This window comes from Triticum dicoccoides, chromosome 7A (genome assembly GCF_002162155.2).
Source record: "Triticum dicoccoides isolate Atlit2015 ecotype Zavitan chromosome 7A, WEW_v2.0, whole genome shotgun sequence".
NCBI lineage: Eukaryota > Viridiplantae > Streptophyta > Magnoliopsida > Poales > Poaceae > Triticum > Triticum dicoccoides.
In genome coordinates this window covers 475,346,993-475,359,788 of record NC_041392.1, presented here as the reverse complement: position 1 = coordinate 475,359,788, position 12,796 = coordinate 475,346,993, and the positions used below count along the sequence as shown (strand labels likewise).

The 12,796-nt window shown below is 44.5% G+C and overlaps 1 protein-coding gene across 1 annotated transcript; it reads right to left on the bottom strand.

The window, feature by feature from the left end:
• Positions 1-563: 563 nt before the first annotated feature.
• LOC119330867 lies at positions 564-3,410 on the bottom strand. The gene is made up of 2 exons (XM_037603998.1): positions 1,952-3,410; positions 564-855 (listed from the first exon to the last, which is right to left on the bottom strand). Exon 1 carries the CDS (start codon positions 3,140-3,142, stop codon positions 2,384-2,386), a length of 759 nt encoding a protein of 252 aa, XP_037459895.1. The 5' UTR covers positions 3,143-3,410; the 3' UTR covers positions 564-855; positions 1,952-2,383.
• Positions 3,411-12,796: the final 9,386 nt, after the last annotated feature.

Genomic DNA, 12,796 nt, shown 5'->3' with positions numbered 1-12,796 from the left:
CCTTGTTCCACTTGGTAGGGGTTAACTTAATTTTTCTGCTTGTGGCTTCCGAGTTGGTTTGGCTGAGATCTGCTTCCAAATGCACTGCTACTCTTTGGTGTTTGTTCTTGTGCTGGACACTCGGGTGGTGGCTTGTTGTGTGTGTTTGTTCATTCCTTGGTTTTGTTGCACCTTTGGTTGAGTCCTCGTGTACGTACACAATTCCAGGCTCTTTCAGCTTGAAAATATATTGTTTCAACGAGATTGTCATCCAACTGGACCTTTTCACTTTTTTCAGCTTGAATTTTTTGTTTCATTAATTCAGAATAGGCACACTCAAAACAAGCGATTGTACGCCTTGTGCTGCAACCAGTCTTTGACCACTAGTCCAGAGGGTCAAAACAAGCGATTGTACGCCACAGGCCACCAAAAATGTGTGCAAACCAAATTTCATGTGGTAAACACATTCAACTTTAGACATATTTGTTTTCAAATTCTTTTTAAACTTTATAAACATGGGTTTTTTCATATTTTTTTTCAAACACCACAAGTTCACGCTACAGAACAAGATCCAAAGCCTCATGTCTAGCAGCATACAATAGTTAACAAATTTGGGCAAGCAAACAGCGGAGGGAGGCATCAAAGTAGTTCTCATACATAATGACATAGAGCCATGACTCATACATAATGCATTCTACCCAAAATCCAAGTTTAATAAATAAAAACAGTTGATAATGACCACATTAAATGCCTCCAGTGGACCCACACAACATCAAGTGATAATGATGCGGTCCAAATTTCCACTTGATGTGTTGCAACATCTCAGGCCTTCGTCTTCTTTCCACTTGCACCAAACTCGCTTGCTTCTATCTCTCTCTGGCAAAAAGAAACATAATACCTTTAGTGTGACCATATGACAGGTTATAATTACCTAAAAACAATTTTAAAAATGAAAAAACTGCAAGCTATAGTAAACATGCATCGATATTAATTATTTGGGAAACACCCAACACAATGTCTAAAGGTCAGTCTAGGATGCTCTGAATTAAAATGTTTGAAACAGCCATCTGTGTCAAGGGTACATTTATTTACTTTTGACATCTTTCATTCAGACACTGTCAGTGCTCAGCTCTAGTTTGAAATTATGCTTCATCTGCTATGTGCATCTTTGAATGGACTTGGCTCATACCAATTCCAAGTTCAGAAACGAACTACACATACGCTGCTATATTCACTGAATGCCTTAAAAGTGTAGGGGTGAAGCTAATGACAACACTATGGTTTGCAAGAAGTTCGGTACTGATATGACAAGAAAAAAGATAAGAAAAAACAGCCTTAAAACATGCAAAAGAGTGTCATGATAATGTGCAAGAAGTTCGGTACTGATATGACAAGAAAAAACAGCCTTAAAACATGCAAAAGAGTGTCATCATGATGTGCAAGAAGTTTGGTACTGATATGACAAGGGGGCAGAGTAATTTGGTAGTAAAAATTGATTCCAGAATCATGATTGCCGATAAGCATCAATATCAGACATCTACTGTTGAACAAGGGGAGGTGACCAAATATCTTGATTTCTATTCAAAAGTATGAAGCAAACTGGATGCAATAAACAAGCATTGGAATTTTAATCATTTTATAAAATCTTAGCAAAATTACAATAGCACGCCTGCAAATGAAAGCATGTTCAGGCAGTGACAATTGATTACAGAATCATGATTGCGGATGAGCATCTATATCAGACATCTACTGTTCAACATGAGGAGGTGGCCAAATATCTTGATTTCTATTAGCGAGTATGAAGCAAACTGGACGCGATAAGCAAGAATTGGAATTTTAATCATTTTATAAAACCTAAGCAAAATTATAGTAGCACGCCTGCAAATGAAAGCATGTTCAGTGATAGTGAACATACATAGATAAAATGACAGTAGTATGCAAATGAAATCATGCTTGGTGGTGGTAGTAGTACCGGGTGATCCTGTCGTTGGTGCGCACTGAACTCACTTGCAAAGAGCTGGGAATAAATATGTGTCGTCTTCTGTTGATAGATCTGGACATCGTTGTTATTCCCCATGTCGACACGAAGCAAATACTGGGCCTTGTGCACTAGTCGACGGTCCTTCCCCACCACACGGGTATCGTTTACGACTAGGTAGACGACGCTGTCTTGATGGATGCTCAGGACAGGGAACGACGGACCAAGCTGTCCCAAACCAGCAGACTGGTAGTTGGCGTTTGCCCAGATGTCTCGGACGCTGCACTGGTAGCTTATGCTCCACCCTGAGTGGTCAGGGTAGAGAGTCCAGACGGTCAGTCCATATTCTTCGCCGGGCTTGCGTTCAACAAATTTATTGAAGGCAAGGAACTTGATGGAGCCACGAACACAGGCCACGGAACGGAACTACTCAGCGCAGAGGCCGTCTGGATGTTCGGAGGCATCATAGTTTGGACGTCCTTGGGGCAACTCAATGAAGCTGAACTTGCAGCCTTGGTGCAGATCACAGAGCACCATGCCTTGGTGGAGATCTACCCAGCAGAAGGTAGAGCCCCGATAAGAGAAGCACGAGTGAATGGAGAAATCCATGGCGATGTCGGGTGGAAGGGGCAGGCAGCCGGGCTTCAAGACCCATTCTTTGGCAGACGACTCCCACAGCCAGACGGCGGCTCGGGAGAACCCTGGCATGACCCAGACGAGCTCGGCAAGAAGGTAGCCACCCCCGGTCCCGGTGGCGTCGCACATGACGACGGCCGACTGGTGCCCCATGGCCAGATACTCGTCGTCGGAGGGGATAGGGGGGATGACGGAGAGGGAGCCATCCCTGGCGTCGTAGATGAGATAGGCTCCCATCTCCGCAATCGTATCGGCGCCAGGGCGGTACCCTCCGGCGTAGAGGGCGACCAGGTTCTTGTCCGCGCTGGAGATGTGGCCCGAGCGCAGGCCTAGGAGCGGGGCGGAATTCGGCGGCGGTAGTATGCGGAGGGAGGAGAGTTGCGGCGGAGAGGCGACGACTGCGCGGGCCTTGAGGGCGCGCAGGTACTCGATGACTGCATCACTCTTCGCTTTGTTGCTTGCTCCCCACGGGCAGGGGAAGGGGATTGGCACTGCGGCGGATACCGCCTCGTCGTGGGAAAAATCAACATTGCGCTTGAGCAGAACCATCGGGGGGGCAATGGCGGCTAGGGGTTAGGGTTTGGTGGAGGGAGGAGAAGGGATTTGGGGATCGATGGTGGCGGCGCGGCGCGGCGCGGCTAGGGTTAGGGTTAGGGTGGAGGAAGCAGGCAGGCAGCGATTTGATTTGGGGATCGAGCGAGGAAGGAGAAGGGGGATTTGCCTGGTAGATCTAAAATGCAGCAGCAGGGAAACCGGCGTCAAAGGGAAAGAGGGGGCTCGCTTGGACCGTTGGATCTGTTTCGAGTAGAACGAGAGACAAGGCAAAGTGATTCAAGTATACTCTTTAGTCATGATGGAGTACATATTTATACAATGGGAAAAGACACGAGTTGTGGGAGGCGTCTGTTAGGAGAGACGCGAGGAACCGCCATGTCGGTTGTCAAACTAGCAACCGTACGTGGGGATTAATACACGGATTAATCTTTAATCAAGTAATTGATTAAATCCTAACACTCCCTCTAATCACTGCTTGTCCTTCCGTATATCCATCATCTTGATAAAGTCTCCTCTAAAAATCCTGTGGGAAAAATATAAGGAGGCTTCGTTCGGTTTGGAGGCGAAAAAAACGAAGGAATAAATAACTGCAAAGGAATAGAGTTGAGTGTCAAGAGCGAACCTGTGGAGCCTTTTGGCCTGTTCGATTTGCAGGAATAGGAATCCTTGGAGTGCGATGGAGGGATGGGCGTCCTTACTGCTGATTAGAGTTTTTTATTGTCTTTAGAAGTGATGACCTCCCCATGCAGCCATTGTTTATTCGGCTGGACCGCACTAGAGCAAGAGCTAGCCTCGGGCCTCCGCGACAACATGAAGTTCCAGTGGATTTTTTATTTCCTGTGAAAAGTACAGGTCCGCCTGGTATTCCGACGGAACAGGCCACCGGTATTCCTCCGAAACGAACGCACTGTGGGTAGAAATTCCTAAGGAAACTCATCCCCAAAAAATCCTGCGAAATCCCTGTATACCGAACAGAGCCGGAGTATAGAGTTTGATATGTTGCTAAAACTCCTTCAAACCCAGTGGAAAAAATAAGAAGAAAATGGTACAACATATAATGGTCATTGTCTCTTTTAACTCAATATGAGAAAACTCATAGAGTTTAGAGGACAATAAATATGTCATATATACTTTCCCAAAAAACCCGGTGGGGAAAACAGAAAGTATGACATATGATCTCATGTTGATATTACCTCATTAAAAACCTTTATGAGACCTGTATAGTAAACTCATGAAGGAAAAAAGAGTATAATATGATGCTTTGAACAAGAACAATTCAGGAAGATACTCCCCCTGTTTCTTGCATATTCCGAAGTCGTCATATACCAATTCCATGTACACATTCCTGGAATGTAAAAGTTGGTAGAGACTTTGTGAACAAATCAGTTGCATGATTTGACTTGCAAGATATGCAATATAGTGATATTGCTTATTATGTAACCTGTTTGCATCCGGGCAACAGAAGAAACATTATCGTTGAGATAATGGTTGGTGGATGTAGCCATGAGGTCTGTCTCGAAGACTCTTCACGAGAGGGCTATCACGCCTAGTAGGAACACTAAGCTTGTCTACGATCTGACATAGTGGGGATCTGATCGATGTATCCAATGATATTGGTGTTCACATTTCTGTGAAACTGAAAAATCAGGATAAGATGTTTGATGCCTTGGAGATATCGAAAGATATTCTTGAGTACCAACCAATTTTGTTTGGTGGATCCAATGGCATTATGGAACATTGAGTCCCAATATCTCATTTCGATCATCTCTTGGTCTAAATAGATCATTCTCTACGTCTAGAGAATGAACTACCATGAGAGTTATGGATGGATAAGATTTGTCCACAATAAATTTCTCCAATATATTATGGATATAGACATCATAGTATACCATAATGTATGAGTGAAGGTGCTCAAGTAGTAACGAGCGGTATCTTAGTTTTACCCAAAACCTTCATTTAAACTCCGTCGTTTAGATGATTACATGTATCGTCATTGCAAGAGTAATCACTGTGCATGACAGACAAACATGGATAACCATCATTGTAGGAGTAATCCTTGTGGAAAGGAGCTCACTAAGTCGGTTGTACCAAATGTACCGACAACAATAAGTCATATGGTGACTTATTGATTTTTACACAATGTATGTTGCATTTTGTATTTCGATTCAGAATTGAGATTCCATTGGAAATCAATCATATATGTCTGAATCTAGCGAGCCACATGGATATGTGATCACTACATCTATCCACTGCAGAGATAGATGATTTGTACTGACAATGATATAAGTTATCGGAAAGAGATTCCACCTCTGGAGAATAGTTGGGTATCTGCGTAAACCCTTGTGCTACAATACTTGCTCTTTGTTTCACCACCTCGTTGTTCTCAATTCTGTTTCCAGAAGAAAAAAACTGGTGTAGGTATTACTTATGAATACCTTCCCATTATTGAGCAAGATCAATTCTACCTAGATTATACCCTTTGCTTGAGTTCAGTCCGAGTGTTGTTCACACTTTGCCATGGCCATGGTCTTTGGATCTGAATCATTTGAAAGGTTTTTGCAATCTAGTTGAGAAATATATGTTAACAATTGTAGACTTCCGGTTATATGATTCTCCAGAATCTATATATCAATATATAGTTGATGGAAATATCGTTACCCATGGTGACTGCTCGCGATTTCCCAATGTGATTGAGTCCGGTATTCCGATGTCCCAGTCATTATGTGCACTATGACCTGGGTTGGTGGAGGTTTCCCGTCCACTGGGTGTATACTATCCATTAGGTGTCTGCCAACGTGAAGTTGACTTGCATTTACTGATTCACAGGCCTTGATATCCTTACTTGCGAGAAGCTGAATCCTGATGTACTTCTGCCATACATCTCCCCCTGTTGCTTTGAACGGGGAGTGGAGTGGATTTTGTTGGTACCTCCACTCTTTCAGGCGTACTTTTACAGGATTGTAGGATTGTGTGACACCTTTATAGTCAGTAAATGAATCTGGCAGGTTATTTGCAATATGTTGCAAATCTTCTGAACGCATGGTTCAGCTCTTTGAGTACGTGGATATGAGGAAGAAATGTGTTGAACATTCCACTAATTTTCTGGCATTCTTTATGGTACTTGAATTCTCCCCCTAATGCCTGGAAATATTCCTCATTGAAACAGCATACTGGCCTTGAATAACTCATCATGTGAGGGGCTTGAGGTATTGACGATAATACAGTTATTCCTCACATAGATCCCAACTATATGTTGAGGGGTCAATGATGTATGTCGGCGTGATGATATCGGTGTGTAACCGAATTATCGCAGATAGGAAATACTTGGTAGATTTCCACGTATCAAAGATAGAGGGAAATAATATTATGCAGCTTGGTCATGAGCGTGTAAAACTGCATGACTCCAACGTAAAGTTGGTAAGTTGCAATTTCAAAGTAAAGATAATACAATGAGCTTAACTCTTTGGATAAAGGATTCTACCAAACCATTTTGAGTGTAGACATTAGGACAAATTGCTAAACTTCAATCTGAGGGCCATAGGAAGGCACTCAAGAAGAATTCGGCAATGTTATCCATTCGATTGCTTGAAATCGATGTCAGGATAATGAGTCAATGGTTTCGTGTGAATAAAACACACATTAAGACCATCATGTAGATATATCTTTTAGAACCATGGAATGCCTGAATAGTCTAGTCAATGGATGGGAAGAGCCACTTACTCAACTTGATGCATTCAAGGAGTCTGAGTGGTTCAGCGTAGACTTTAAGGTGTGCGAGCCTTAAAGTTAGCTTCCCTGTGTCACTTATAGTGCACATAAAATCCAAATGTTGTTAGAATTTAGCATCATAATAATCATAAACTATTGGAATTGCTGATAGTTTCTGTTTCAACCCAATGTCTCGATGACCAAGACGAGTATGCCAAGTTGTCATGTACAAGACACTCGGGAAAACTATTTCGTACACCACATTGCTACGGGGTTGTGTCGTATGTGTAGTACAATCTAGATGATACACAGAAAATATGCTTGCCATATCCGCTGTATATGGTAAAGAGAAGTTATTTCTCTTTGTTGTCATCATAAGTTTCGCTATGGAAACTATTTTGACGGATACCTCCATAGTTTAGTAGGATACGAGTTTAAGCGGGAAGCAATAAAACATCCTTAAGTTACTCGAGTACCCATAGGGATAGTAAATATGACTCGAGTTGAGCCAACAAATACCTCATCGCATCTAGCGATTTTAAAATATCTCCTTTTCTCCCAACGAGAGTGGAAACATTTTACTTCCCTGAGTATAGAGTTCGTGGTGCATATGTCCACAAGGCACAAATCATCTTTCATCAGATTGACCCCCGTAAAAATCTATATATAGACATGAAGATTCTCAATATGAAAATCACTCAGATATATAGAATACATACAAATGTATTTGTACCACAGTGTTGATACAATATATTGTGATATACAATATATGATGACAACAATACTTATGTTCTTATTAGAACATCGTAAATGGACATAAATTGCGTTGACCACTCAGGAGATTGAGAGACTAGACGAAGTCTTCAAACATGTTAGTTGGTGCATATTCAACCTTCATGTTCTCCGTGCACATAGAGTCCCATGACTGCTGATAGTCATGTTGGAGGGATGAAGTGAGATTCAAACCTTTGCCCTTGAGATTCTTTACATCCCAGGAATAGCTGATACAGAATAACCAGATGTTGAGATCTGCTTCGATATAATGCCTTAAGATTTATAAGGCAACATATTTTTCTGTTAGCGGTGTGATCCCGACCAGAGGTGAATCCTACGGTCTTGGATTGCACACATTATTCCACGAGACACAAGAGCGATCATGATGTCGATGGCCCAGATAGGACAGTGGTAACCATTGAGGACGAATGCCTCAAACTTTATAGTCATATGTTACCTCTATGGGTAAACCAAAGATAATTAATTTACATCTAGTAAATTAAAAACCATCATGGTTGATGTTGTAATGAACTTAGCAAAATCAATGGGTATTTCAAGAAGTTATCTTGAAACCATTAGTATGAATCTCAAATTGCTAAGTATGACATCTTGAAGATAGGGAGTAGATCTCGCAGCACTAGGGAGTATAATCTAATGAAATCAGTAGATACTCACTTCTAATGCCTTATGTCATGACTTAGTAAAATGTGTGGATGAGCACTTTGTAAAGCAATTATAATGTCAAAATGACAAAATATAGGCTGTATCAACAGTCATTGATAATCTGAGTAGGCAGTAGATCCATATGACTACCTTGTGATCTCAATCATCAATTTGAAGAAATCACCTTGAATTTTGCATCCGTATTTGCAAGAAATTGGAAATCTCAATTGCAAATAGACGTACTAATTTCGACATGTGGTTAACATGAAAATAGATACATCATATAAATATTCCAGAATACCTCGTACTCAACAGAGAAACAGTACTATAGAAGTACTGAATTTATCTTTGCAAGAGATTGAAAATATCAATTGCAAATAATAGATATAAATAATCTCAACATATGTGAGCATGAAAATTATTTATATCATAATTTTATTCTGGAGAACAATACTCAACAGAAAAAATAATAATTTATAAACAACATGGCCAAAACAGGTAAATACTAGTAAATAGTACTGTTATCCGTACCGATTCTCAAAAATTCCAGAAATGGAATTGGATTGTCAAAAATCGGACGTGACCACTGTTTCGGACTGTTTTGCGGATTCTTGCAAAGGCAAGCATCTTAATGCAAAATGCCAAAAGAGATAAGGTTTCCCAGTCTCATCTTCTCCATTTCGTGTGTTGTAGCCACTAACTAGCCACAAGCCACTGGAGGACGCCACCGCTGTGCACGCGAGCCGGCCGATGCGTCGCGGTTCGTCGCTTGGCTACGGGTCATTCTCCGCCACGCCGCCGTTTGGGAGAGAGAGACCGCGGCCGGACGCCGACGTCGTCGTGCGGGGCGAACCGCCGCTCCAAGTGCCAGAGGGCGCCACCTCCGGGCCGAGCGCCAAGGCCGGACACCGCAGTTGGTAGCGCCGCATCCCCGGCAGCCGCTTTGAACGCCTGGGAACGCCGCGTCGGGCGAGCCCGGCTTTAGGACCGTGGCTGCGGGCTCTGCTTGCCGTCTCCGACGGCTGCCACCACGCGAAGGTCGGGCGGAGAGAAGCGCGCCCCACGCGCGCTGGAGAGCGTCGCCGCTGATGAACGGCCGAGAGCCGTCGTCTTTGGTGCTGCCACACCGGAAGACTTTGCGGCTCGCCAGTTGTTGGCCGCCCCTGTCCGCCGGGGCTGAGAGCCACGCTGGCAACCGCCGAGATCTTGCCGAGGACACCGTCTTCGCTTACATGGAAGGAGCGCCACCAGCCTCGCGTTGGAGGGCCGAGGAGCATCACCGGCGCTGCGCCGGAGGGCGCTGCCCCGCATGTAGCCGCCACCGTCCACGCCAGGACTGTAGCGGGAGGCCGCCTCCGTGCAGGGAGGTCGTGGCTACGTGACCACGCGCCAGCAGGTGGCCTGCGCCGCTCTCCAGAGGGAGGTCGTGCTCGCGCCGCATGGTCACGAGCGCTGCGGTGCCGCCGCTTTCCGCTGATGCAGGATCGGGCCATCGGGGGCTGCGGCAGGCTCGGACGTGCGCGTGGCTTTTTTTTGCCGCGGCGGGTTCGCGCGGGGTCGCGCAACCGGGGCGTCGTTTTCGGGAACCAAGCCGACGGCCGGGACCTCGTTAGGAAGAGCATCCGCGGCGCTTGGACGCTGGCGCCGTTGGCGATGTTGACAAAGGGTAGCGAATTGAAGAATTCACGGTACCTTTGTCCTTTTGTAAATCGATGGAGATTTCCTTCTCTATCTTTGCTCGTTCTTCCCTTATCGTCTCTTCTATTACCTGTGAAGAATTCCACTGGAAGAGGGGATCGGGAGACTCGCCCGGTTCTCTCGTTTATCCCCTGTATTCCAGTAGGAATCGAAGAGGCAGTTAGAGATCGAGAGATTTGTGGTCGTGGCCATCCACGGCGCGATGCTGCTGCTTGGAAGCGCTTCTGCCGGGCTAAGGGCCGCCGCGGTAGCGGGCGCCACCACGCCTGGTTGTAGCCATCGAACTCGCGGGCGAGCGATGGAACTGTCGCGCCGCCGGAGTCGCTCGGCCGGGAGCGTGCTGATAACGTGTTTCGAGTAGAACGAGAGACAAGGCAAAGTGATTCAAGTATACTCTTTAGTCATGATGGAGTACATATTTATACAATGGGAAAAGACACGAGTTGTGGGAGGCGTCTGTTCGGAGAGACGCGAGGAACCGCCATGTCGGTTGTCAAACTAGCAACCGTACGTGGGGATTAATGCAGGGATTAATCTTTAATCAAGTAATTGATTAAATCCTAACAGGATCGACCAGCGAACGGTTCCCAGCAAACGAGGAGGGCTGCGGTTCGGCGCTTCGCTTTTTCACACTCATCACCACGGGGGACTCAAAATATCATTCACATACCAAAAGGTTATATGATGGAAATGCAAGTCAAAAAAGAAAGTTATGGAGTATATTTTTTTTTACAATAAATCTTCGAGTCTATTCGTCTTCAATCGTGGTAGTATAACGAACACCAGAAATAATAAAAATTATATCTAGATTCATAGACATCTAGCGACGACTACAAGGACTCAAGTGTTGGGAATTGTTGCATGGAAAACAAAAAAAAATTTAAGCACACGCAATGATCTATCCATGGAGATGCATAGCAACGAGGGGAGAGTGTGTCTACGTACCCTTGTAGACAGTAAGCGGAAACGTTTGACAACACGGTTGATGTTGTCGAACTTCTTCTAGCTCCGCCAATTAAGTACCAAACGTACGGCACCTCCGAATTCTGCACATCTTCAGCTCGGTGACGTCCCTCGTCTTCTTGATCCAGCAAGGTGTCGAGGTAGTACAGAGTTCCGTCAGCACGACGGCGTGCTGACGGTGATGATGAAGTGATCCTCGCAGGGCTTCGCCAAAACACCGCGAGAATATGACCGGGGATGTAAACTGTGGAGGGGGGCGCCGCACACGGCTAACAGTTGATGTTGTGTGTTCTAGGCGACACCCTCCCCCCCACACACATTATGACATACTCGGAGTGACAAATCATAATCTCGATCTATGCCAACTCAAAAAACACCTTCGAATATACCTGTATAGCATCTTTATAATCACTCAGTTACGTTGTGACGTTTGATAGCACACAGGGCATTCCTCCGGTATCCGGGAGTTGCATAGTCTCATAGTCGACGGAATATGTATTTGACATGAAGAAAGCAATAGCAATAAAACTGAACGATCATAATGTTGAGCTAACGGATGGGTCTTTTCCATCACATCATTCTCCTAATGATGTGATCCCATTATCAAATGACAACTCATGTCCATGGCTAGGAAACCTTAACCATCTTTGATCAACGAGCTAGTCAAGTAGAGGCTCACTAGGCATACATTGTTTGTCTATGTATTCACACATGTATTTAGGTTTCTGATCAATACAGTTCTAGCATGAATAATAAACATTTATCATGAATAAGGAAATATAAAATAACAACTTTATTATTGCCTCTAGGGCATATTTTATTCAGTCTCCCACTTGCACTAGAGTCAATAATCTAGATTACATTGTAATGATTCTTACACCCATGGAGTCTTGGTGTTGATCATGTTTTGCTCGTGGAAGAGGCTTAGTCAACGGGTCTGCTACATTCAGATCCGTATGTATCTTGAAAATTTCCATGTCTCCATCCTTGACTTATTCACGAATGGAGTTGAAGCGTCTCTCGATGTGTTTGGTTCTCTTGTGAAACCTGGATTCCTTCGCCAAGGCAATTGCTCCAGTGTTGTCACAAAAGATTTTCATTGGACTCGGTGCACTAAGTATTACACCTAGATCGGATATGAACTCCTTCATCCAGACTCCTTCATTTGCTGATTCCGAAGCAGTTATGTACCCCGCTTCACACGTAGATTTCGCCACGACGCTCTGCTTGGAACTGCATCAACTGACAACTCCACCATTCACTATAAATATGTATCCTGTTTGTGACTTAGAGTCATCCGAATCAGTGTCAAAGCTAGCATTGTCGTAACCATTTACGATGAGCTCTTTGTCACCTCCATAAACGAGAAGCATATCCTTAGTTCTTTTCAGGTACTTTAGGATGTTCTTGACCGCTGTCTAGTGATCCACTCCTGGATTACTTTGGTACCTCCCTGCCAAACTTATAACAAGGCACACATCAGGTCTGGTACACTACATAGCATACATGATAGAACCTATGGCTGAGGCATAGGGAATGACTTTCATTTTCTCTCTATCACTACTGGAATCAGGATCTTTGCCGTCAGCCAGCTCTTTGCTATCAGCTAAAGGAAAGATGACGGCAAAGATCATGTTTGCCGTCAGCCAGCTCTTTGCCGTCAGCTAGCGGACAGCATAGAAGCTTTGTCGTCCGCTAGCAGACGGCAAAGAGGAAGGGTGGCCCACTAGCGAGAACCACCTAACGACCACTTTCTTTGCCGTCCGCTAGCGGACGGCAAAGCTTCTTTGCTGTCAGCTAGTAGACGGCAAAGAAAGTGGCCAAACCAACGTCCGTTAGCTA

Coding starts and splice junctions, on each gene's coding strand:
- LOC119330867 (XM_037603998.1), bottom strand. CDS start 3,142: ATGGTTCTGCTCAAGCGCAATGTTGATTTTTCCCACGACGAGGCGGTA.